Raw genomic sequence first — 27,617 nt, 5'->3', positions numbered from 1 at the left:
TTCAAGACTCCTTAATTATTAATTCTTTTAAAATAATATATATTTTAAAGTTTCTTAATTTTAAATATTAAAAAGAAAATTAATTAATAATTTTTAAAATAGTGCATGACAAATTTATGAATGGTACATAATGTTATAAAGTTTAAATCTTGAAACTGATGCAACACATGGTTTTTATTAAAAATAAAAACTCGAGATACTTTAAAATTGTGAAGAATATTGTGAGGTTGTGTTTATGCAAATGATAGAGCTATATAATTTATAGAAAGAGCAATCATATATAGCAAACATAAAATTTATATTTGTATGTTATAACAAAGTTTATATAATTGCACTATATAGTAAGCATAACTATGTATATTTCGCTATGCATATACAAAAAATATAGTTGTATAAATCGTTATACATATACAAAGAAACTAAATGTATAATTCGCTATTCATATACAAAAGAAAACAGTTGTATACAGATCAATTATATAATTTGTGTAGGTATAAAACGGGAAATAGAGATACAAAAAAAATTGGGCAGAAGAATATTTGTATTATATAATTAGAAGTGTATAATGAAGATATATGTATTTGCATGTGTATATACAATTTTTTCTCGTTTTGTACAAACAAAAATGTGATTTATACGGTTCGTTTTTGTTTGTATAAGCGATGGAGGCGAGCGAGATCCGGGAGAGGGAGGGAGAGGAGGAAACTAAAATATATGTATATAATACAATTTTTTCTCGTTTTATACAAATATTAACACATTTTATATATTTGTATTTGTATAAAAGCGAGAGGGAGCGAGCAAGTGAGGGAAAGTGGCGAGCGAGAGTTAGAGGGAGAGAGATCACTAGCAAACAGTTTGCTACATGGCACCATTAAATTAAAGTGTAATTATAACATTTAATTTAATTTATTAATTTGTCATCATATACGATTTTTCCTTTATTAAGAAGGATGTGGTTATTAAAATTAATTTCATCATATTGCCTTAAGACATGCGATTTATAATGGGTGAAAAAAAAATTAAAAATATATTAAACACGATTATTGAAAATTACAGTTGTAGGCAAGGTTCACACTACTTATGTTTTTGTGTTGTAAATATTATACATCATTGATAGTATTGCATTTATATAATAACAATTAGACACAAAATTTGTACTATACGTAAAAAGAAAAGTTAAAAGTTTTTAGAATATAATATCATATATATTTATGAATAGTATTGAATTTATATAACTCACCAAAAACTTGTGATGATTGGAATCATTTTCGTTATTGTCTTTCAAGGCTCGCAATTGTAATAGATGAAAAAGTGTATTTTTTCTATTCAACGAATGAGTTAAACATGTTTAGTAGAAAATAATGGTTAGACATGAAATTTGCATTAAACGTGAATATATTTGAAGTCCGTTTTTTTATGGTGTAAATATAATATTGAATTTATATAATTCATCTAAAATATTGTAATTGTGGAAATCATTCTCGTTATAGTATCTCAGGCGCATTAATTTGTAATTGATCAAAATAATATATTTTTGTGTTCAACAAACGCGATGAACATGTTTTACTTATTGACATTTATACACAAATTTTACATTAAATGTGACGATATTTTGAAACATATACTTTTATGATGTAAATACTATACATATTCATACTTTTTTCTGAAACATTTTTTATTAAGTTGAAGAACATTGAAAGGTTGCTTAATGCATATGTTAAACCTACATAATTCATTAAAAAGACCATGATTATTAAAATTATCTTCATTATATGCTTCAAGATGTGAGATTTTAATTGGTGAAAATGGTTTAATTTATTAGAAAATTCAATAATGTGTTGAACATTTACACTATGTTTGGATCCATTGTTATCCATTATCCATTGTATTGTATCGTTATTATATTTATAATGTTTGTTTTGATTTCTACTTAAAATGTATTGTACTGTATTGTTAAGTTTCGTTGTTATGTAACAATGAAAATTCCTATTTTATGAACAACAAATTTAATGTTTTTTTGTTACTTAATTTATTTTTTCAATTATATCTTTACATAATATTTCAAAATATTATTTTACCCTTTACCTTAATTATTTAAATGTAGTCAAACCTCCTACCTTAGAATAATTAAGGATATTTTAGTAAATTTATAAATTACAATACAATATGATACAATCAAGACAAACAACTGAAATATTATTAAACAACAACAAACAATATAGTTTAGTCAAACATTGTATCTACCATATAATACAGTACAATATATTACAATACATCATGAAATACTGAGAAACAATAATCCAAACAAAATGTTGTTGAGAAACGACAATCACGCATAGAATTAACAAATTTATAGATATTTTAAAAGTCATGTTTTTGTATTGAAAATATATAATACATATTTATAAACCTTAAAGTTAGTAGTTCATTGATTAGTTTATTATTCCAAATCTTTCTCATAATTTTTTTTGTTGAATTACAAATGTTACAATATCATATTATAGTGGCTATATATTTTAATAGAAATTAACTTTTTGATGAAAAAAGATGTTACCAATAAGCTAAAATGATAGTTTTTGAACCTAGAATTTACTTTCAAATTAAAAATTATTCAGCAATTTTCTTTGATGTCATGTTTTCTTAAAAATCCAATATCTAATGTTTTTTTCTATTATACAAAAAATAATTAAAAAATGATCATATGTATATTTTTTTTTTTAAAAAAATAACAACTTTAATTTTTTTTACGATATATTAATCAATATTCAAAGGTCAATTTTTTTTAAAATGACAGTAAGGAGACACAAAAATAATAAGTAAAACGTATTTATTTAATCAAATTGGGAAAAATTAGGTTCAAACTCTTTGCTTTAAAAAATAAGTGTTTGCTTCTTATTTAGTATTCATCATTTTTAAATGATAAAATACAAGAGTATCCCTTTAATTTATATTCAAAATTCTAAAGATACTTATATTATACTAAGGTTCTGTTATTTCTGAGCTTATTTTATTTTATTTTTAATAAATCGCTACAAAGGCAGTGATTTTATACCTAATTTTTTTAATTTTTTTTAAAGTAAATTACTACCAATGCATCGATTTATAATATTTTTTTTTAATTTTAAGTAAATGGCTACACAGACAACGATTTACCCAAATTTTTTAAAAAATCGCTCAAAAAATTAAAACGATAGAGTAATTATTTAATAGTATATCACCATTACTCTTCGTCTTTCAAGTATAGTCTAGATTGATGTGCCATTGAATAATTACTCCATCGTTTCATTTGCATTCTAAAATTTTTTCGAGCGATTTAAAAAAAAGAAGAAAAAAAAGGAAAAATTTGGTAAATCGCTGTCAGTCAGAGATTTACTTAAAATTAAAAAAAATAAATTATAAATCGCTGCACTGGCGACGGTATACTTAAATTTTTTTAAAAAATAAAAAGAAAAATTAAGTGTAAAATCATTGCCTTTGCAGCGATTTATTAAAAAATTAATTTTAAAAAATTTGATTTAAAATCTCTTTCTTGGAAGCGGTTTAATTTTAAAAAATAATAATAAAAAATTTGATTCAAGACAGCGATTTGATTTAATTTTTTTAAAAAAATAGCAATTAAATAATAATAAAAAATTACATTAAATCGCTGCTAAGACAACGATTTATTAAATAACAGCAAATAAATAATAAAAAAATATTAACACTAAATCGCTGCCAAGAGAGCGATTTATTAAAAAAATTTTAAAAATATTATTTTGAAAATCGCTGTCAGCGATTTCTTTAAAAAATATCAAATTTTGCAAATCATTACTATAGCAACAATTTTGCTTTTTTTTTGGCGGACAAATCACTACTTCGTGAGTAATTTTACCATTTTGGTTAAAAAAATATATCATATACTATTTAAATTTTTTATTAACATTTTTTATCCTTTAAATTCCAAACTCAAATATTATACGTATTTGTCAAATTTATATAATTCACCGAAAAACTGTCATTATTGGAATCATTTTCAACGTCATACTCTCTCAAAAATACACCATCGATAATATACGAAAAAGTGTTTTTTTTTAAATTCAATGAATGATTAAACATTTTAAATAAAAAATGGCAGTTAGACACGAATTTTGCACTAAATATGAAAATATTTTAAAATTCATGTCTTTATAATAAATATATCATGCATATTCATGAATCTTAAATATAATAGTATGTTCATTATTTAACTTCTTTTAAATATATTTTTTCAAAGTAAAATCACAAATATTGCTAACATAATATTTTGAGAGTTATGCTCTTTCAATTTCATAGAAATTAATCTAAGAAAAAAATTCACCCATAAGTTTAAACTATTATTTCTAAACATAAATTATTTAAATTTTCTTAAAAAAAATAATTTAATTTATTAAAAAATGATGATAATTTAACTCTCGATAATTATATTAATTATTATAGGTCGATTCGACTATAACATTCTTATCAATCCTCTGGTCGATTCGACCTATTTCTACAATTAGTCGGTTAAAAGCCGATCAACAGCACATAACATGCCACGTTTCACATGATTAGCTCCTTTCAAATCATTAAAAAAAAAATAATTAGTCCACTAAACAAAACCGAAGCCCAACATGCGTGAACACGTAAAACTTTCTGCAACAATCTCCTGTACTCGCCCACACCGTATTTTCATCTACTCCCTATTTTTATTGGCTATTAGCTACCTATATCTTTACGATATCCAATCAGAATTCGAAACGTATTAGGCTATTAGAGAGACTTAGTAGAAATCTCCCAAAGTACAAATTCTGCTTTATACTCTCTATATAACATTAATAAATTACTTTTTCTTTTCTCCAGTTTCTTCTTCGGCTCCTCCTAGACTTTCTCCTGTTCGCTTCTAGGGTTAGTTTTTTTTCTATCGATTTTTTTTTCTCTCTCGCTGGGTTTGTTTAAAGATGCAAAATTTGAAAACCCTTTTGGGGTTTTTATGGGTTTGATCTGTTTGTTTTTTTTTTTTGAATTTTTTGAAGTGGTGTAGTGTTCTGTATGATTTAATATGTTTGTTTGTTCTTTTTTGAAGGGATAGGAGGTGAAAATTTTATAAAGATCGGATTTTTGTTGTGTCTTCAGCAAACAGGTGAGTTTGGTATTTCTTTTTATTTTGTTTCAAAGTGAATTTTGGTTGTGGGTAGTTAATTTTGAGTGTTTTTTTTTTTTTTTGATTTGAGTTGTTTTTGGTTTCTGATTTTTCATGGTGCACCTTTTTTTGTCCTGGTTGTTTATATTGGTCAGGTTTAACTTATACTTCAATCAGAACCAGCCAAATAGCTAAACATATGTGTTCCTTTGCTATGCGTAATTGGTTTTGTAAGATCAGACCTCTAGCTCTGGTATTCATGATACTAAAGCATGTATTTTTTCTTCTTTTTTATATAGCTATTATCAAGGACATTCATTGACAGACTGTATAAAACTGACTATCAAAACCAGATGCCAATCATACTTAGAGTGGCTGATATATCTAGCACCAAATAATTTATGGAGTTTAGTGGTTCCCTTGTCTTAGATTGATTAACTGTTTGTCTCAGTTTGTTTTCTCAATTTTTCTTTCATTGTAAGTTGTAACTATGCATCTTCTTGATGCCCTTTTGTGAATGAAATACCTTGCTTTATAACTTAAAAAAAACTGACTATTAATCCATAGCATGTATATTGGATTTAATTTATTGGCTGAGCTTTATAATCTTTCAAATGGATTTTTTTGAAGGGATGAGAGCCCTTTCAATAGTATTTAAGTTTTCCATTTACAAGAGAGATTGTGGAGCAAGGGTAATGACTTGGTGCAATGGTGTCAGTCTAGTATGCCTCAATCCACAAGTGGTTCTATTGTATGTATTCTGATCTGTGCGAGATACTTTTTTTGGTTACTAAATGATTTGTCTACAAGTAGAATTATAGATTTGCTAAATTAGACGCAGTTTGATCTTTACCTCAACACAATCAATCAATTTTATACAGAATAAGAAGAGTATAAGTTTGTGCTTTTTCGGTGAAACTGTAGGGCTTTTTAGATAATTCTCCTGTGTGTTTTTATGTATGTGTGGTCCTTCTTTGCACCTCCAATGACCTATAGCCATATTTTTTTGCATTGGAGTATGTACATATTGAAGGCTGCATAGGATGATCAAACCATCTTTGGAGGTTATTTTTTCATGTTATCCTAACCGCATGCGGGATCTGATAATTTCTGATGTTCCCTCATATATTAGGATAACTTAAGATCTATTCTTACATGGGTCTCCGGGGCCAAACATTCCCTCCATCTATCGTTGTTGGTTTTACAGTTTTTTACACTTAAGACTTTTAGTTTATTTGATATTCTTCGTATTCCATAACATTCCGATATAGTTCCTCCATATTTTCACATCACATATCTTTGAGTTGTCTAACTCCCACTTGTTCCTCATTCATCAAATGATGACTAAACTTGCAATGCATATATTCTGTCTTGCTTTTGACTTCTTTTGGAATCCCTGTTTTCTTGGGTGTTGTTAATGGAAATATGTTGCATCTTATTTTTTGGCTAAAGCTTATTTGTCGCTGAGGTTAGAGGAACATGTGGAGGTAAGTTGTTGCTCTGTAGCGGAGCTTAGTTTGATTGCTTTCAATTCACCATCTTCTAAACACATCTCTCTGATTTCAGCATTTCCCAGGGTGACACTGCCTCAGCTGTCAGTCATTATTTTTCTTTATCGTTCTACTTAGTCAGTCCGAAGTTCCTTTTGATGCTTCCTATTAATCTGCAATGTTCCCTTCACCCTTCTGTGATCTGACCATGCATTTTTTACATGACCATACAAGTATTAAGCTTGCTCATTTGTCTGTTTGACCTGTCTGAAGATTTTATCTTGGACCTCTTTGTTGTTCTATGCTTGTGGCTTCCAAAAGTTGGTCTTCTGTTCAGGTAGATTTAGTTGTGGTAGAATACTAGAATTCTATACCAAAGGTAGTGAATTCTTTCAAGGTGGTCCAACCCTGAATTTGAAAATGCCCTGCGATGTAAATTTTTTATGTCGGAACTAACGAAGAGGTGGCAAGGAAGGATGGGCGTTATCCTTGGTAGACAGGGTCCCTATTGCAGGCTTTCAACGGAATGGAACAGTGTCCCTATGCCAACCGTCGTAGCTTGTGTTCCTTCCTTATTTGCTTTAATGGGTACATTCATGTCAAACTCTTCTAGACTGTGGGCCAGTGGTGATTTTATTGTTGTATTTGTGGGGTGGCACAACACAAGGTGGGGCTATAGTTGTGTTTTTCTTGGTGTTGGTTTTTGAAGGCATGATTCAACTGGTAGTCAAAATGCAGCGGCAATCCATGGTTAATGAAGTTAGTAGGTATTTTGGTTACGATATTAACTGGCAGGTAGGTATTTGCTGTTTCTCAAATTACTAGGATGCACCCATATGGAATGACACACTTACCCTTGGTTTATTTGAGTCCCATTTTCCCAATGTGTTTTTTTGCAGCTTGCCTTTTCCCCCATGCTAGAAACTGATTTAAGCGATTTAGTTTATACGTTTTGTGAATGCAGTCCTCTACTAGGTAGGGGGAAGGTCTGCATACACTCTACCCTCCGCAGACTCCACCTGGGTGATCTCACTGTTGTTCTGTGAACGCAGTCTAATTGTGTATCAGCTGATGAATTACCATAGTTATTTGTTGCAATTTCATTGAGTTTGCTCTTTCAATATAACATGGTATACTAGGCAATTCTGATCCTCTGGCTCGGTCAATATGTGCTAATGGCCATTTGATGAATATTGGCTAAATGTAGTCAGCTTTTTCTCTATAAGAGCACATACTGATCAATAATGGGGTAACATGATTTGGAATTCAACACATCTGGCTGTTGCTAGAGTGGTATATGAACGTCGTCCTTTTGTTGCAGGAAAATTCAATATGGAACAAAATGATACAGGCTGCCAAGCTCCTCAAGCTCCTGTCCTTTGTGTTAACAATTGTGGGTTTTTTGGTACTGCAGCAACAATGAACATGTGCTCAAAGTGCTACAAGGATATGATATTCAAGCAAGAACAAGCAAACTTTGCTGCTTCATCTATTGAAAGCTTTGTAAATGGAAGTTCAAATGCTAGTGTGAAAGCTGTTGATGTTGCTGTCACCGTGCAGGAAGGTCCTGCAGAGTCCCTGGTTATACCCACACAAGTCGCGGTACCAGTAGAGAGTGAACAAGTTGAGAAGGCTAAGGAGGGGCCAAACAGGTGCAGCACCTGTAGGAGACGAGTTGGTTTGACCGGCTTCAACTGCCGATGTGGGAATCTTTTCTGCTCAGCTCATCGCTACTCAGACAAACATGAGTGTCCATATGATTATCGCAAGGCTGGTCAAGATGCTATTGCGAAAGCCAACCCAGTTGTTAAGGCTGAAAAGCTTGACAAAATATGAAGGAACATCCTGAGTTTATGAGCTGCAGTATTATTGAAGACGTCTTCCATACCCATCTGGTGACTTCTACTGTTTGGTGCCTAGGATCTCGAGGGGGTCGAGAGAGAGAATCATAAGGCATCTTTACAACTTGAGGGGTCGTAATGTTGGTATCAAGTAAGAAATGTTGTGGTTTCCATCTTTAGTGCTTGTTTTGTGCTTGTGATGGACATTCTTTTGGTTTATCTTTTGATGTAGTAATTCCAATTTTAGTAAACATAAAAGTTGGTGTTCTCTAGTATAAAAGCAGTGTTTCCTACTATCAAATCCTTTTCTTCAACCCCCTTTCAGTTGAGCTTGTTTATTTTGCGAGTGTGTGTGCGCGCTATCTCGTATTTTATTAGTGTGAAAGAGCTTTTAAGCTACGTATTAATTTGTTGTTGTGAGTAACCTGCATTTTTTTCAGGCAATTGATTCCACTTATTATGGAGTTCCGTATACATATAGTTTTCTTTTAGGCGAGGCAAGCTGATGGTTTATATAGTTTTCTTTTAGCCGAGCTGATGGTTTATAGAAATTAAATTCTTGCTGAATATATACATACAAGGCGGTTACCTGTTATCGTTCACATGTTTTGACAGTGTCGAGGAGACACTGATTACATGTTCCCCTTTGTCTTCTCCTTTGATGTGTTTTTGATTGCTAAACATATCATGAGGTTGGCTACAGTCAAGACAGTAGTATGAAGTCTCTCGTGGTATTGCATGTGAAATCTGCACATGCCAACGCAAATGCACCTATCTTTTCCATAATTTGCATTGCACTTGAGTTAATGCAATCTATGGCTATTCTTGTTACTCTAGCACCACTTTTTACCATTTATCTCAATTTTAGTGTTTTTATTACAGAAGGTACATAAATTTGTGAAGTCCTTTTGATATAAAAATGAAGGATTGGATTTATGTCTCATTCTTAAAGATGAACATGAAGCATGCTAAAATATTTCACTCTTTGAAGGATTTGGGTCTTTCTGTGAAAATGATGTAAATGATTACAACAGCCCCAAATGCTGGTCAGCCAGCTGTTTCACAACAATTGTGTTTGCTCCTCTCAGCCTTCTCCTTGATTTGTGGCTTCTTGTTCTCTTAGGTGCCGGAAAACTCCTCGAATTTAGGGTGTGCACGTTCTTTAATTTTTTTTTGTTCGATTGATCAATAGTCTTTCTGAAAAAAGAGTTCGTTAAAGATAATAATTTTTTTATATAGTTAAAGTAGGGAAAATGAATTTCGTGAGTTTATCTCATCCATTTTACAATGTACCTCATTTTCATCTTGCATAGCCAGCCCATTGCCATCTTCACCACTCCACACTCACCTATCCTCTCTCCCTCTCATATAATATTTGTTTAGATTATATATAAATACATTTACTTACGTATTTAAAACAAAAAAAAAATTCGTGTACATATTCATCAAATCATGTAAATTTATTATAATTAAATATTATTAGAAATGTATCTTAGTTTTTGTATATGAGACACAATTCGTGCATCTATTTAATTTTCTACATTCACTATATACGAGTATATGATAATTGGTTCAACGGGTTACTGGGATATATAATCTCTAACATAATTAATATTCACTTATTATAATGATTCTCGCTTAACTAGAACACGTGTGTGTATATATATATATATATATCAATGCATATTCAGAATCCACTTTGTGAGATTCTGAATATATTGTTACATATTAGCAAAAAAAAAGACTGTAAAGGATATATACTACTGCTAGTATTATATAACAATTCATGTATTATATTATGTCATACTATAATAATATATTTTTATTATTATTCCCTGTATAAACAATGCTTACATCATAATTTTCACATGAACAACATGTAAACTAAACTGTATATGCCTTATGGGGGTATGTAAGGAACAGGGGAACTTGGTTTGATGACGATTATTATTTGCCAATTGGATCTTCACTCTTTGCTTTTATGAATAATAATAATAATAGGTGTTAATTTTGACAAAAAAAGGGACCGAGAGCTATAAAAGTGAGTGAATAAACATTATACTTATGTTTCATATATTCGCTAATATACACATTTTTATTTTATCATGTCTAAATAATACGTATATCTTTACATATAATTTATGTGGGTATTAGCAATGATAAAGGCTAATCAAGCATTGCAAAAGTAATTGCGCTTATATTATTTCTTTATTATTAGTGAACTACTATGTAATTCAACATTAACACCAATAAAGCATTAGACATCTCAAAAGCTAATTTTATCAAAACGACAATAAGAATCTCAAAATTTTACTATAACCTATTCAACAGATAAAAATTTTAATTAAAAAAAAGAAGGTGAATTTGTGCAGGAGGAATATGCATTATTTAATTTATTATGTATCTTATTTGGAATAAATGCATTCTTGAAGCACTTTATGTCTATTGGATAAAAAAAAATTCAAGTATCAAATGATTGCGTTATTTCTAGAACTTTTTTTATGCCTCAATTTGAATAGTATTTCCAAAAAGTAGAAAAAAAAAAAGGAACATAAAGACTAAAGTGGGACCCAGTCTTCTAGGCAAAATTTATAAAAGAAAATGTGGGGCCAATACCTTGGCTGGTCCCACAAAATAGTTGCAGTAAGGGACCACTTTGAGAAATAATCACATGTGAACTAGCAAAAAGACATACTATACATCCTAGTTCACAACTTGCCACGTAACAAACTAATAGCCAAGGGAAAAACACATTCTTTCATGAACTTGTTCGTTTACTATAGTTATTATGGGTATAACGATACTTTCGATGGTAGGTTTGTAAAATTTATATCATATCTAATTTTTAGTTATTTTATTTTATATAATTAAAAATTAAAATCTAATTTTTCAATTTTAATTTTTTCAAAGTACGTAATATTATCTTGGTTCTATTTAAAATTAATACGGCTGAGTTAATTTTTGTGGTATTAAAAAGAAAACATAAGAGTTTGAACACATTATTCATCTATAATCGTCCATAATTTTAATTACTTTTTAGATATTTTTATTGTTTTTAAAAGGCTTATAGATCAAGAAAAAATGAAATAAATCAAATGAGATTCAGCCAACTATTTTATGATGATATAAATACACAAAAATAAAAGTTAAAAGTAAAAATAAAATCCTCGCTCATAAGACTTTGATGGTTTATGCGATTCATGCAAACTTGAGTTTTTCATTATCCTGTTGGCTAATGCACATGTAGAAATTTTGACTTTCTTAACATGATTCGTTTGATAACTTAACATGAATGCCATGAATTTATTGATATAAAATATAATTTTATTTGATGCTCTCTCTTAATGTTCGATCTTCATAATTTTATAATTAAAAAATCTTTTTGAGTAAATTACGATATATCAATACACGATAAATTATGACTCTACATTGAACAAAGGTATATATGAGGATTTGAGATTACATATCCCGTCTAGAATTTTAGTACTATAATCACAACATTAAACATCAGTTTTTACTTTGATGTTAGTTTTTACTTTGAGTATCAATCAATTCTCGATCTTATACCGAGTTACAAGATTTCTATTATTCCACTTAATTTATTTATTTTAAAGAGAAGTGAATCTTAGTTAATCATCTCTTATCATTAAATAATTATTTTTAACCTGTTGTTTTTAATTTCACTATTTATATCCTTTATGGACGAAAAGCCCCAAATTCGCCAAAATTTATTCAATTTTAATAAAGTTATCTAATTATCTATTTTGACCCAAATCGATCCAACTAACTTAACCCGAACCTTCTTCAACTCCTGTTTCTGAACCAAAAACTCAAAAACTTGCCCAACAAATCAACAAAACACCCATCATCTTCTCCCAAAATTCATCTCCTTTAAGAACCCAAAGGGCAAGAACTCATATTGGCAAGCAAAAGTGATGCACATGATCTTTTATTGAGGTAAAAAACTGAACTCTGCTGTCGCATACTCCTCTTTTTTACACTTTTCGATTGTCGGTGGTAAGCGAGATTTGCAACAGCGATTAGTTTTGGGATCAATTCAGCATTGGGTCTATGCTTTTGTTGGCTGCTTGGCGTTTTTGTGGCTATCGTTCTGGATGCTTGATAAAAGATATTAGTTAATGGATTTGATTTTTGTATTTATGAATATTGATTGCTCTTTTTGCATAAAAAAGTTTTTCAAAGAGACGACTAAGCTTGAAAAAACAGATTGATACAATTTTGATCTTGTGAATTTGCTTTGTTATTTTGGGAGGGCAGATTCTAATGAAAATCTCTTTAAAGTAAAAAAAAGTTGAATTGGCAAGCTAATGAAATTATATGTTGTTGCAAATGTATGAAGTTTGTATAGAGTTAAGAGATGAAAATATTTTTCTAATTCAGGGAGTAAGAAGATGAGAGAAGAAATTGATTTTGGGATTTGATTTCCTTGAGTTTTGTTTAGCTGGTTAAATTTAAATTCGGATCAAAAAGATGAAATTCAATAATTTAAGTGAAATTCGATAATTTTGGTCAACTTAGATTTTCATCAAATTGAGCATATAAATGGATGGTAAAATTAGTAATGACAGGAAAGCAAATAACTTTAATTTAACAATATGATATTATCAATCAATAAAATTCACCCTTTTTCCCAATTTTAAAAGTCATGGATTCAAGAATATATTGAGCAATTATTTTTTAAAAAAAGTCATGGATTCAAAAATAAAAAAGTTAAAGTGAAGCAATTGTATTTTTAGGAAATATTTTCAAACTTATTAGAAGGAATTAAAACAAAACAATTTCTTCTACGTTCACACCGTCGCATTATATTTTTCTTCAGACGTCTTTTTACGGATTTTTATTAATTTTTTTTTTTATGACAAGAGAATTTTATCATTGTTATTTTTGGATATACATAGGATAAAAATTTTGCTCCTATGCAATAACTCGTAAATCACATAAAAAAGATAACTCACACTAGATAAACTTAGTGCGACAAGTTCAATTCAAAAATCAAATTTCTTATTTTCGCTGACAAAAAATTTAGAACATTTTTAATGATTCAAACATTACAAAATCAGAAAAGTCTCTGCTGACAAGTAGGGTGAAAATAAACCTAGACATTTAAACATGCAATTTGAGCTGTTATACCTTTTCCTATGTCAATGTAATTTAGGAAGATATATTAGGAAAAAAGAAAAGGAGAAAAAAATATAAATGAGAAAGCAAGTTCGTGTCAGAAAATAAGTGGAAGAAACGGAAATTGTAGAAAATGGGGAGTACTAAATAACGGAGAACAATTTTGTGGGCTCAGTATGTATAAAAGCACTACCTCCGTTTATGTTTATTTATTTACTTTACATTTATATAATGATTAATATTCTAAATATTATTATATTAATCGGTGTTTAGTATGAAATATTAATAAGTCTTAAGGTTAAAACATGAAATAAAAAATTATATTTTTTATATATATTATAAATAACAAATAAAAATAAAAATGAAAGTCAATTTTAAAAAATAATTCTCACTCGTTACAAAAGAAAAGTAGAAAATGCTTCGATTTGCCTTCATTTCTCTCCTCATTTCTAAGCAAAGTGCGTAACACAATTTTTCTACTTGCCTTACTATTGCTAGGCAGCTTGGGAGGGATAGGAATTGACATCAAGAATTTTTTTTTTTTAAAAACGAAGTCTCTTTAATTTCTATCTAATTGTATTGTTTATGATCCCAAAACTAAGTATACCTTTTGCCATTTTCTTTCTGTTCATCCCCTTTTATATATAAACCAAACAAAAGAGAAGGACATTTTCTTAATTCTTTTCAAATGGTATTATATGATTGGTGGGTTCCATAATGTGGCCGTAGAATCTTTTAAGGAAGCGCATTACGTGACGCGGGGAGGTTAAGAGGAAAATTAGACTACGCCTACATACAAAGAATACACGTCCACTGCTTCAAGGTGCCACGTGGATGTCATCAAATATTACATCCACATCATATTGCTTATTTTTCAATAATATTATTCCACTAAAAAAAGGAAGTCATTTTGTGGTGTTTTAGGTGTCCAATTATATTAAACATCACAAATTCATTAGGTTAGAGTTTAATTACGTGACTTTTCCTGAGTTTCTAAAATTACTTATCATGCCAGTTTGGATCACCACATACATAAGTTTAGTACATCTAGATAGATTATTTTTGACTTAAGGACAAAAATTAAGTATAACTTATTTTAAATATAAAATATTAATATATTTATTTAAATTTCTCCTTTTATGTGTATGTAGAATGTATCTCTAATGTGTTTTTATATGCATTTGAGTTTTCACTTGCTTTTCTTCATGTCGCTTGTCTTCTTTCAAATGTATTAACAATTTTGAGTATATTTATAGCGTATATTGCGTTAATTACATATAAATTTATTAATTAATATACGTAATTATTTCAAATTATGAAAAATTAAAAAAATTGTAGAAATATTTATATGATTAGGTAACCCTTCGGGGTGGTCCAGTAGTTTGAGCTTGAAACTTCCACGTTGGAGGTCTCAAGTTCGAAATCCTTTGCCAGCGAAAGCAAGGGGTTTTTGCCTTCTAGATTGAGCTTGTCGCATCAGACTTGCCTAATGTGAGTTACCTCTCCTATGTAATTTACGAGCTATTGCATAGAAATGAGATTTTATCTTATGCACACTCGAAAAGATAGCAATAGTAAGTTTCCTTATCGTAAAGAATATATTTATATGATTTGGTACTTTTATTGTCTTTCTCAGGGAAATTGCCTTCACAAATGAAACAAGCGACTTCACTCACTTTTCCACATATTAATTTCAAACCACTATCCCAACAAATATTCAAAATATTATTTAATGATCATTTACGCTATCTAGCACCCTCGTAATAAAAAACTAATTCAAATCATAAAAAGTATTAAGAATCTATTGTATCCTATCTCACTATTAAATTAAGAAAAATAGCACCAAGGCGTAAAACATCTTTTGATTAAAATCTATTCCCCTACAATTTCTTAATACACAAAATTCATGAATCTATTTGTCACTCATAAAGTTACATATAAAGGCAATTAGTAATTTTTTTATCATACAAAACGCAAGATAACCTCAACTTTGTACTTCAATAATTTTTAATTAGTTGTAAATTAACACATTTTTTAATAGTACAAATATCAGAATATTTTTTTCTCTTCTCACAAGAAGGACAACCCAAGGGGAAAAAAAAAAGGAAGATGGTCAGAGTGGGCGGCTGTAAAGCTGGAGCTGAGACATTTTGCCTTTTCTGCTTTCCTTTCTCCTTTATCAACTCAAAGCCGCTCAACTTGTGGGGTACAAGGTGTGTGGAAATTACAAATATACCTCTACTTGCATGTATGACCACTAGGCCCAAAAGATAATACTAATTTTTTCTTTTCAATAAATAAATTTGCCGTCTTTAGGCAAATCAAAGTCAAGTGGTGGGGAAACAAGGAGGAAACCAAGTTGTATTGCAATTTCCTGTGGAAATTGGACCTTTTTTTATTTAGTAAGTTACCATTTCACGTGCCCAAAGTGAACAAATTAATCTCATTGGTAAGTCTAGAGAGACAGCCATTTGCAATGTAAGAAATAAAAGTAAAACGTTTAAATTTTTATTAGAAAAATTGGCCACTCAATCAACTTGGCCCTTTAACGTTACTATTTTTTAATTTGTGTTTTGATATTTGCTTAGAGGTTGATTCTTTGACCTAATCTTCATTACTTGTCTGTATATGATTTATAGTATCACATAGATATTTACTTAAGTTTCATCATTTGATAATTTGCTTATAAATTTTTTACTTATCTTGCAAGTTTGGATAAGCCTTTTAATACTAGATCACTAAGGGAATAAAGAAAGACACAAGAGGGATTGCTTAAAAAATGTTTGTGAAAATATAAAATTAGTTTTAGAGGTGATTCCTTGTATTTTACAGTATACTTAATTACTAAAGAAATGATTAACCTAAAAATATAAAATTAGTTTTAGAGGTGATTCCTTATATTTTACAGTATACTTAATTACTAAAGAAATGATTAACCTACTTTTTTTTTAAAAAAAAAAATTATAATAAAACAGTCGCTCAACATTGCTTATGTATCACAAAATCACACTACACTATTCATGTGACGAAAGAATTACTCAACCTTTTCTATGTATTATTGGATTTATTTTATACATCTAAATAAATATTATTTAGCAACTCGCCCTTAAAAAAAGACATTCTCACACGAGAACTTGGATATAGTATTGTAAAACGTTGTGTATAGATCAAATTCTTTTAATACATTCTTTAAGTGTTCATGCGTGCTGAATTATTTAGCACGGCCATATGACATGTTGTAACGACCTGTTTAGTCGTTTTGAGCAGCAGATTTTATTTCTGGAAAAACAGGCTGAGACGACGGAACCCACGACGGATCGTCATGGACACGTTTTAAGGGACGTTTTGGACTATTCCTACTTTAATTATAAAGTTAGAGAGTTAATGTTAATAAGTCTAATTACTTGGGGGTTAAAAGAGGTAACCTTAAGTTAATTAGTGGGTCATTATTGCCACCTTTTATTCTTAATTAGATACTAATTAGGGTAAAAGAAAGAGGGTTGGAATAAGAAAAAGAAAAGAACAGAAAGAGAGAGAAGGGAATCGATAGAGAGAGAGACGATCGAGAAGGGGAAAAACACAAAGCTTTGGGAAAATTTGCTTGCTTGATCACGAATCTTCGGTGGAGGTAGGTTATGGTTTTTTATGCTATTCGTAGTAAACTCTTAATAGCGAATGATATGTATTGGGTAGTGTTGTAAACCCTTCTATATGCTTAATTATATGCATGCATGAACGTGATTATATAATTGTGATTATATTAAGCATGATGAGATTATTGAATCCCGAATCTTGATAAAAACCTAATCTCTTTTTAATGATGATGCCTTGGTAAGGGAGAAAGCTTGATGAACTAAAGTAATGAGATTGATGATGCCTTGGTAAGGGAGAAGGCTTGATGAGTTGATAGAATGAGATTAGGGGATTGGGTGTCACGAACCGACACGTAGATTTAGGGGATCGGGTGTCACGAACCGACACGTAGATTTAGGGGATCGGGTGTCACGAACCGATACGTAGATTTAGGGGATCGGGTGTCACGAATCGACACGTAGACTTAGGAGATCGGGTGTCACGAACTGACACGTAGATTTAGGGGATCGGGTGTCACGAACCGACACGTAGAATTAGGGGATCGGGTGTCACGAACCGACACGTAGATTTAGGGGATGGGAGTGTCACGTACCGACACAAGAGGATTAATGAATATGAGAGAGCGGAGTGTCACGTACCGACACAAGAGAAATAAAGATAATGAATCTTGAAAGATGTTAATATACTCAATCTAAAGAACATAATTCCCAAACGAGTATGGTATTGAGGCTTGAGTCCTCATGTGTGAACTTGATGGTAATTGCTAATGATATAGTACTTGCTGTTGCTACATGTTGAGTATCATAGTTGATTTTATGATATTACTTCGTATATATATTGTTTTCTATTTTGAGTTGGCCGATGATATCTACTCAGTACCCGTGTTTTGTATTGACCCCTACTTTTATTGTTTTCTTCTTTGTTATTTGTGGAGTGCAGCAAACGTGCCATCGTCTTCAACTCAACAGTAATTCTAGCTAGTCTTCGTCACACCGGATCTTCAGGGTGAGCTAATGCTTCTAGCTTGGACTGGATCTTCTTCCTCATGTCTTGATGCCTTGAAGTCCCGACATGGACTAGCTTTTATTTGTTTTAGCTTTTAGAATACTCTTAGTTTAGTAATTCGATCATAGATGATCTTGTGATGATGACTTTCAGATTTTGGGGAATAATAGATGTTGAATTTTAGAAGTTAATGAATTGGTCTTTATTTAATGAGTTTAAGTCTTCCGCATTACTTTCTGTTGATATTATATTGAAATGTTAAGGTTAGATTGGTTGGTTCGCTCACATAGGAGGGTAAGTGTGGGTGCCAGTCGCGGCTCGAATTTGGGTCGTGACACATGTTAAAAGAAATAACCCCTTTAAAGACGATAATTTAGTCAAATAACATCTTATAATTAAGAGAAAATTCAAAAACAGCTAACATTAGAGATATAATCAGGCTCTTTAGTTAATATTTTATTTATTACCATTCGTAACTACATACTTGGAGAAGGATACAAATGAGAGAGATACAATTGATTTTTATATTTGATTGATAATTGTATCACAAGTACAATTGAATAATATAAAAATTAGCTACTAGAGGGATGGATGAGATTTGAGAGAGAGAAGGGAGGAGAGAGGCGAACTAGAAAGAGGAAAGGTGAGAGACGAGAGGCACGAGAGATATGATTGATTTTTATATCTAACCGTTAATCATATAACAAATAGAAAAGAAACAACTAATCTGTACCAATGAATACAATTGTATTAAAAACTCTTATATCCAATCTGTTTATGAAAACCAACTATATTAAATATATTAATGAATATATATAGCAATAAATACAATCAACCCGTTATTGTAATTCTTAAAAGACTCTAAAAACGATCTAGAATGAATGATTAACAATTAGCTCATGCTCTTTCTGGGAAATAAGGATCTAATTATTCTTTTAAGTGCGAATTATAAAGAAAAGTCTTCCAAAAAATGATCTACTAAACTTATTCGTTACTCAACTATTAATTTTTTTTCAACCAAAACCAATTAAAGATTCTAACAATAAATTCACCATTAGTAGTCATATAACTATTTTAAATTTATTTTAGATCATTTTATTTTTAATTTTTTTATGCCCTAGTTAAATAGTCATGTCTCAATAGTTGAGACAAGTATAAAAAGAAACTTTTAATGGCATAAGATGTCCTCCAATATTAGGGTATGCAAATAGGCACATACCCTCTATATAACGTTCTACTCCGGTCATTTTTATTTGTTATATTACGCTTTTCAAAAGTTAATTTAATTAATTTTTAAAGTTAAATTAAATTATATTAATTTGATATTTTTTTTCAAAAAATTTAGATATTCAAAAACTGTATAAAAAGTACTATAAATAGTAACTTTTTTACACATCAATATGATGAAAAAATATTGTAAAATATTGATCAAAGTTCTTATAGTTTGATTTCAAAAAAAAAATTCATAACAATATATCTATTATTCAACTTTATATAACATTTATGCCATTTAACACGTTACATATTTGGACGTATTTAATTTGTGAGAGTTGGAAGGGATGGGCAGCAAGGAGTTCAAGCATGGAAATCGTAAAAACATGAACATCTATAAGCTGTCCTCTTAATAAAAAGAGCCATTTTCCATACCTTATCCAGCCTGTATAACATATATCCCCTATTTTTTAAAAAAGAGGTCACCGAAACACAAATGAAATACTGTAGCTCTTTTTTTTTATTTTTTTAAAAAAGATATCCTCAAAAGTGACGATTAAGTAAATAACACGTCAGACCTAATCTAGAAAGAAGCACACCCCCTCACCCATTAAATTGTTCCATAATTACCCCAAAATTTATAGGGGTATTATCGTCAATACATCACCCTCACCCCACAATTTGCCTGATACGCGTATCCAATGAGGCCATTATTCCATCGCCATTACCGACCTCTCTCCTCCTTAAAACCTCCATTTCCCCTTCCCCTCTTTCCCATTTCTTCATCCAAACCAAACCACAAACTACTCTCCCCATCCCCTCTACAAATTTCGTATTTTCTCTTTCTAGATTGAAGCAGGCAACCGAATTTTGTCATAATTTTAAAATTTTACACACACAAAAAGAAAAATGGCTCAGAGAACGGAGAAAGAAGAGACGGAGTTCAAGGCCGTACCTGAAACGATAACGCTTTGCATCAACAATTGTGGAGTTACAGGAAATCCAGCCACAAACAATATGTGTCAAAAGTGCTTCAACGCCACCACCGCGGCTACCTCAACTTCATCCAGCTCGCCGACGGGGACGTCGGTGACGATTCCTCACAATTTCGCTGAAAAATTGGTCAGATCTGAAAAATCGGCGAGATTCAGCTCGTTGAGGTCGTCGCCGGACAGGAAGTCTGATCTGGACAGGATGAGTCAAGATCTGAAGAAAGTTGGAGATACGATGATGGTAAAGGAGGAGGATCAACTGAAGGCAAGCTTACCGCCGGCTAAGAGAGAGGTGAATCGTTGCTCCGGTTGTCGAAGGAAGGTAGGATTGACCGGATTCCGATGCCGGTGCGGCGAGTTGTTTTGCGGTGAACATCGATACTCCGATCGTCATGATTGTAGCTACGACTACAAAACCGCCGGCCGAGAAGCGATCGCGAGGGAGAATCCAGTCGTGAAAGCAGCAAAAATCATTAAAGTTTGAAAGGATAACACGAAACCACGTCCTTTTTACCTTTATAATCAAATTTCATGATGAAAAAAAATAGAGAGAGATCGAATTCCGATCTCCATAACTGCTGCTGCTGTTATTATGCTTTTCGTCGTCTCAGAGGGGGAGAGACGCACAACGAACGCAAAAAACAAAATAATATCAAAACTAGAAGAGTAATTCGAAAAAAAATATATTTTTATCATATATTTATATAATTCGAAGTCATGAATTTGTTGTGTGAAAAATTCATCCCCTTCTCTGAATTGTTATTTTGAAGAATTAAATCCTTTTTAATTTTTTTTTTTCCAGTGTTCTACAGAAAGATTGTGGCTTTACAGTTTCTTTTATCTTCGTTTAGTCCTTGTTTGGTTATTGAGCAAAATGGAACCATTTGATCACACCTTCAAAGAGAGCATCCAATTATCATTTTTCTCTGTAAAAGCAAACGCGGTTTTACATAATTTCCATGAGTGGCATATGGTCGTAAATTGATGGGAAGTGTGGGGGTGCTATGTTATTTGAATTTCTTAAAGTAAAAGATAAGATATAGAAAAGGTTGGGCCCACCAGGTGGTCAAGTGGTTGTTGGTATCGTGATAAATTGGGAATGAATCGAGGAGACGTGAAAATGAGGTAACAGAAGAACTGGTTGATTTTAGTTTTCGAGTAGTCGCTGTATTTTGTTGAGATGTTGAAAGTTCAATCTATCTTTAAAATTTGTTGCATAGTATTTTGGGGATTTGCAAATAAATTTGAATCGATATACCCAACCTTACGTTAGCAATAGAAGTGGTCAACAAAAGAAAATATCACCAAGCAAAAATTCGAAAGTGTACTACTGAAAATATTTTATGAACTTTGGCACATCTAGTAGTTTTGTTATTAAATTATTGACAGGCTTAAAAATATTAATCTCGTTTTTATAACATAGATATTTTTTTATCGGAGGAAACGAATATATAAAAAGTGTGCACCGTGCAATGATAATGCTTGTAATTTACTATGTAGTCTTAGCTCAATTTGAGTAATGCCCAAAGGTTCCATGCCTATTTTGGTTGGAATAACTCAATCAGCGATTTTTGGCAAGTCTTTTCGAATTGAAAGGCTTTTTATATAGAATTTACTTTTGGAATTCCAAAAACTTATATTTGGTCACCTTATTTCTTTGTTGAAGGTGCGATCCCTATTCCATCAATGCTGCTTTCCTTGCTTTTGATTCTTAATACTTTGATCTAAGGCTTTATCTAATTAATTAAACTTATCTATACCCTAATTTGCACATAACAAGTGGTATTAAATTCTCAAAAAATCATTCAAATTTTAATTAAAAATAGCGATACTTTGGCGAAAATCTAAAGATATATTTCATTCATGTAGAGGTGCATAGTCAAGTTGATGAACATTTTTTAACTATTAATAATTTGATTATATAATAATAATTTATGTGAAGTTTAAAAATATTTTTAAAATTAGATAAAATATTAGTATGACTTCATATATTTTACTTATTCAATTTAGCTTATTATGTTGAATTAGTGGGCATATAATCCATGGCATATATGATATTATGATATTAATGATAAGATTGAATTGTTTGGAAGATGAATATCTTCTACTTTTAACTTTTTAAGTTTGCTTAATATGAAGAGAGCAAAAGGCAAGCTTCTAGAAGAGATGTTAAAAGAAAAAAGAAAAAGTCATGACATATCGATTTAGTGTAGCATTATGCTAATAGTCGACCTAATTGTCTCTTAGAAACACTCAAGGAGACAAAAATAAATACATTTAAAAATAGTGACAAGTAAAATCATGATAAATCAATATGATATCATGCTCTACTTAGTCTTTTTAATTTTATTTTAATTACACTTAATTTTAATTTATTATGATGAACTGTCATGATTTCAAAATTAGAAAAGAAATAAAAAAGCCAAAAACATTCGGATGAAAGTCATCATGTCGGATACAAGTATATTCAATATAATAATTATACAATTTATATGTATTTTTATGATTTTAATAAAGAAAGTTATTTTTTCTAAAGTAATGTGACATGAAATATCAGGAAGATCGATATGACTTTAAAGTTATACCAATTTAGCTATAAAGTTGAATTATACACAAAATTATAAATTGAATGTTTATGATATAAAATTGTAAATAACGAATCAAAAATACTAATATTTAGTTAGAAATGTAACATGCAGCTGGTTAATATCAAATATATATGACTGATTGACTTCATGCTATATTCAACATATCAACAAATTAACAAATTATTCACAAATAGCGCTGAATTATCATGATTTTAAATTGTTGTATTTTATTCTTGATTCCAATTTTATAAAATGAAAGTAAATCAAGGAAAAGAAAATGAATGGAAGTTCTTTCTATCAAAACATTATTCTCAAGCATATTTTGGTGTGAAATAATAAGACAAGAATGATTATATTCCTCAATTTCTTTTTGATATCTTGTTATCATTTTTTTTCAATTTCGAGTTCAACAATAATTTTTGGAACATGGCCTAAAAGAAAAAAAATATAAAGGAAATTGAAATGAAAAAAAAAAATTAAAATATCTGGAATTTACTTTTTAAAAAGAAAAAATTCCAAGAATATAAAATCCAAAAATTTTGAAATAGTAACGAACCAACCGATGAACATGTAATTGTCAAATTATGTTATTATCGGTTCAAAAAGTTTTCAGTTTTGTTCTGTAATTAAAATATCAACAATTGAAAAGATCCAGTTTTACTTCACAATTATTTGACATAAATTAATTTATTATCAAAAAATACAATTTGATATTCTTAATTCAAAACAGAATTATTGCACTGGATCGGACGATGACATTTTGCCCAATTTTCTTCCCTGTGTCTTTGGTACTAATATTTCTTCTTCTTTTTTTTTTTTTGAAAAAGTTCTTTTGTAAGTTATTATTTTGCGAGAATTTATATGTAATATAGATAAATTTTATGTGCGATGGAGTGCAAGATGCATAGTGCTACGTTGAGTTCATGAGAGTTCAATAGTGCTATTCGAAATCATCAGTAAAAATTCATTTAACTTTTAAATTTTAAGATTTACCAAAGGTAGAGGTGGGAGCATTGAGGTGTAACGAGGAGACAAAGTTTGAAATACAATTTAAGAAATTTATTTTCCTATTGTATATTATTTTCTTGAAATCATAAGATACATTATCCTTTATTTATTTTTTTACTCTGGTCAAATAAAAAAAGATTATTTCTTTAAATATACACACATTGAATGTTCTATATCATATTCTATCAATTTATCATGTCAAATAATTTAATGAAATAGGAGCCCATTACTATATAACTAACTAAACTTAAATCATAATTAATATATATATAAATAATTTATTAATTTTAAAGTAAACATCGAATATCGATTAAATTTTTATCAATCTTAGTGCATATTGGATGTTTGCCAACTTTAACACAAAAGACAGTGAATCGTATCCTTTCGGCAGGAAATAAATCTAAAAATAAGAAACATGTTCTGGTATCTAACCTAACCATTTCTAATTTGGAATCAACAATATTTTTCTATTAATTCTCTGATTAAAATCATTGGTTAGAATTTTTATATGATTAATTAAAGTTGTTAATAGTATAATATATTTATTAAATTTAAATAATCGATCAATGTCATTACGACAAGACTAATCATCGGTGGAATAAAGTAGTTTTTGAAGTGTCAGGGGACCATCTACTTATTTTCTGCATTAACAATGAATAATGGAGTGAACACAGTTCAAAGGATGTTTATCTGAATCGATTATTTTGATATAAAATATAATTACGTATAAAAGTTTTGAATATTTAAGTAATAGATATTAATCAATTAACTTTGATATAAAATATAATTACGTATAAAAGTTTTAAAATTTTTTGATTTGTTATATAAATAATTAATATCAACAAATTTTAGTTAAAAAAAACAATTTAATAGATTGAGTGACTTTCTGAGGAAAGAGTGGATAGTTGAGTGACTTTTGAGTTAATATTCAAAGTTGAGTGACTTTCTGAGAAAGAAGTGCATAGTTGAGTGACTTTTGAGTGAAAATTGAAAGTTGAGTGACTTTCTGAGAAAAGAATGCATAGTTGAGTGACCATCTGAGGTATTAACTCCTTTTACTTGCCTCTCTCACTTTATAAAAACACAACTGTGTACATTGAGTATGTGTTTGTATAAAGCGAGAGAAAATTGTATGTACAAATACAAATACATATATTTTAGTCATATACACTTGTGAATATACATATACAGTCTTCCCCAGCCTAGTTTTCGTTTGTCTTTCTCTCTCTCGCTTTATACAAACACAAATTATACAATTAATCTTTTGTGTATGTATGTTGAAATAGATTATACAACTGCTTTTTTGTATATGTGTATCGATTTATACGACTTTCTTTGTGTGTATACATATATATATATATAAAATGATTTATATATATTTATATTTACTATAGAGCGTAATTATGCAAACTATAACTATAACATACAAATATAATTTTTATATTTGCTATATACGAAAGTTACTCCTATGAATTCTACCTAAATTAAACTAAAGTTTCACTTACAAAACGGTTATATTATAATTTAAAGGACTAAGGTTCGATTTCATCAATCCTTTTCCTTTTCTTTATCTTGATTTGGACTTGCATATTCCCAAGCAAAACCTTATGAAAGGTATAGGACAAGGGAAAAGAGAAAGCAATGCTCATGCTAATATTTCTTATTCAAAATTTTGAGATATGACATTTTTCAGAATCTTATATGAATACGAGCTATTTTATACATCAAATTATTTTTTCTCTTTCATTTTACTTAGAAGATTTTTCATTTAGTGGAAAATCAGATAAAATATTGCAAAAAAAAAAGAAAAACGAGATACGAAACTAGTGCTATGGACATTCATATTATAACAAGATTAAAAAAGCTAAATTAGATACATGAAAATGTCACATGAAACCCACTAAATAATATTGGTTATTTATTATTGTCGTAAAGCAAAACAAAGAAAAAACAAAATAAAAATAAAGATATTTTGTTTCATTATTGGGGATGAAAATTATAAGTTTGTTGAGTGTCATAATTTGAGCGTGACATAGGTAGGATTGAAAGTGATTTGTTATCTAAAATACCCTATTCCATGAAACCAAGAAAGATTCTTTTTTTTAGTAGACTCTAATTGGAAGTACTTAACTAATTAATAGAAAAATTAATTGAAAACTTTTTGTTTTGTTTTAATTACGAATGCTAAGTTCAAAAATATATAAAACTTTTACACTAATCATACTTATTTGTACTTAAATATACAAAAAAGTATTTATTTGTGACTGTTTGTATATCAGATCATTCAAAATATTGAACTATAATTATCTCATTCAAATAAACTCCACTTTTTTTTTTTTAATGAATAATTTGTAGTCCCACATAGACTTTTTAAGCATTCCAAAAAGTTGCTACTTTTTGCCTTAGTCCAATCATTTTGTCATGTCTTAATTCATGAAAAGATGCTCAATGTTTTAGATTAATGTCAATGGCTTTATAGATTAGCCAATGAAATACAAACAATGAGCTATCCCTCACAAAGCTATATTTTAATTAATTAAAATCTTACACCTATGTGTAAGTGATGATAAGGTGGAAAGACCCTAGTGATGGATTTTAAGATCTATTCCCACTATAAAGGGTTAAGTCTTTTAGCAATATGTTCGTTTATTTTTATTTTGTTTCTCAATTACAATTGTATACAACAACATATGATTACTACTCTCTCTCCGTCCCATATTACGTGACATCATTTAACCGAACATGAAATTTTAGAAATAAATGAAAACTTTAAAATATTTATCAAATTATTCTTAAAAAAAAAGTCAAAAAGTAGATTCACTTTTCGCTCTCCTCAAGGATAAAAAAATAATTATACCTTTAAATATTTACCATATAAAGAAAAAAAATGACAAAAAAAGAACTGATGTCACATAAAATGAGACGAAGAAAATAATATTTATTTACCCCCACTTCTCTTGGTGTCTATATTAAATGCTATCATCATTTAAATTATATCCATAACGTGCTCACATATTTTTTTTTTTTACTATGTACATTGTCTATATTGGATAGAAAACTATTCCCGATAAACCCTCAGCAATTATTTACCAATTTTAGAGCTCAAAAGCAAATACAGCACAAAAGAATTATTAAGCTAGCAATTTCTTTTTGATTTATGAAGCATTTTCTAAAAAAGAAAAAAGGATAGGTTCCAGACATTATCGGTGCAAATTGTAAAATGGAAAACATGAAAACTATTTATAAGATATTTTTACAACTAGAAAAAAAACAGTTTTGGAATAGTATGAATCTTTAAATTAGAGAGAATGTGGTAACAAAATATTGAAGTAAAATATGGTAAAAGAACATTTGTACAGAAACAAGCGACCACAACCTGACTTTCATGCCCCTGTTTTTATCTACTAATGTGCGTTATATTGATGGTATCAAAGAGAAAGAAGCAGTTGAAAACACTGAGTTAATACCATCGGAGTATAAGGATGAAGAAGCAACGATTCAAAAAATAGAACGAGGGGCCAGTCGCGTAAAATATTTGAGCCATGGATCCAATTTGTGTAGTTTTCCCAAATATAAATTCCCTCAATGAGAAAAGCTTCCACCAAGTA

At 29.7% G+C, this 27,617-nt stretch overlaps 2 protein-coding genes across 3 annotated transcripts; both read left to right on the top strand.

Moving 5' to 3' along the window:
* The first annotated feature begins 4,772 nt into the window (after positions 1-4,772).
* On the top strand, positions 4,773-8,941 carry LOC101267347 (A20/AN1 zinc finger protein SAP4). Of its 2 annotated transcripts, XM_026032394.2 has the most exons (4): positions 4,773-4,905; positions 5,084-5,140; positions 5,771-5,891; positions 7,952-8,772. In XM_026032394.2, exon 4 carries the CDS (start codon positions 7,963-7,965, stop codon positions 8,464-8,466), a length of 504 nt encoding a protein of 167 aa, XP_025888179.1. In that variant the 5' UTR covers positions 4,773-4,905; positions 5,084-5,140; positions 5,771-5,891; positions 7,952-7,962; the 3' UTR covers positions 8,467-8,772. The 2 variants fall into 2 exon arrangements, with proteins under 2 accessions (XP_025888179.1, NP_001316598.1); NM_001329669.1 differs by lacking the exon at positions 5,771-5,891 and having other exon boundaries at positions 4,859-4,905; positions 7,952-8,941.
* An 11,151-nt stretch (positions 8,942-20,092) lies between these two features.
* Positions 20,093-21,675, top strand: SAP1 (stress-associated protein 1). The gene has a single exon (NM_001320150.1). It carries the CDS (start codon positions 20,331-20,333, stop codon positions 20,895-20,897), a length of 567 nt encoding a protein of 188 aa, NP_001307079.1. The 5' UTR covers positions 20,093-20,330; the 3' UTR covers positions 20,898-21,675.
* The last annotated feature ends 5,942 nt before the right edge of the window (positions 21,676-27,617 follow it).

Source organism: Solanum lycopersicum, chromosome 1 (assembly GCF_036512215.1).
Source record: "Solanum lycopersicum chromosome 1, SLM_r2.1".
In the NCBI taxonomy this organism is placed as follows: Eukaryota; Viridiplantae; Streptophyta; class Magnoliopsida; order Solanales; family Solanaceae; genus Solanum; species Solanum lycopersicum.
This window is presented reverse-complemented; position numbering and strand designations above follow the sequence as displayed.

Coding starts and splice junctions, on each gene's coding strand:
- SAP1 (NM_001320150.1), top strand. CDS start 20,331: ATGGCTCAGAGAACGGAGAAAGAAGAGACGGAGTTCAAGGCCGTACCT.
- LOC101267347 (NM_001329669.1), top strand. CDS start 7,963: ATGGAACAAAATGATACAGGCTGCCAAGCTCCTCAAGCTCCTGTCCTT.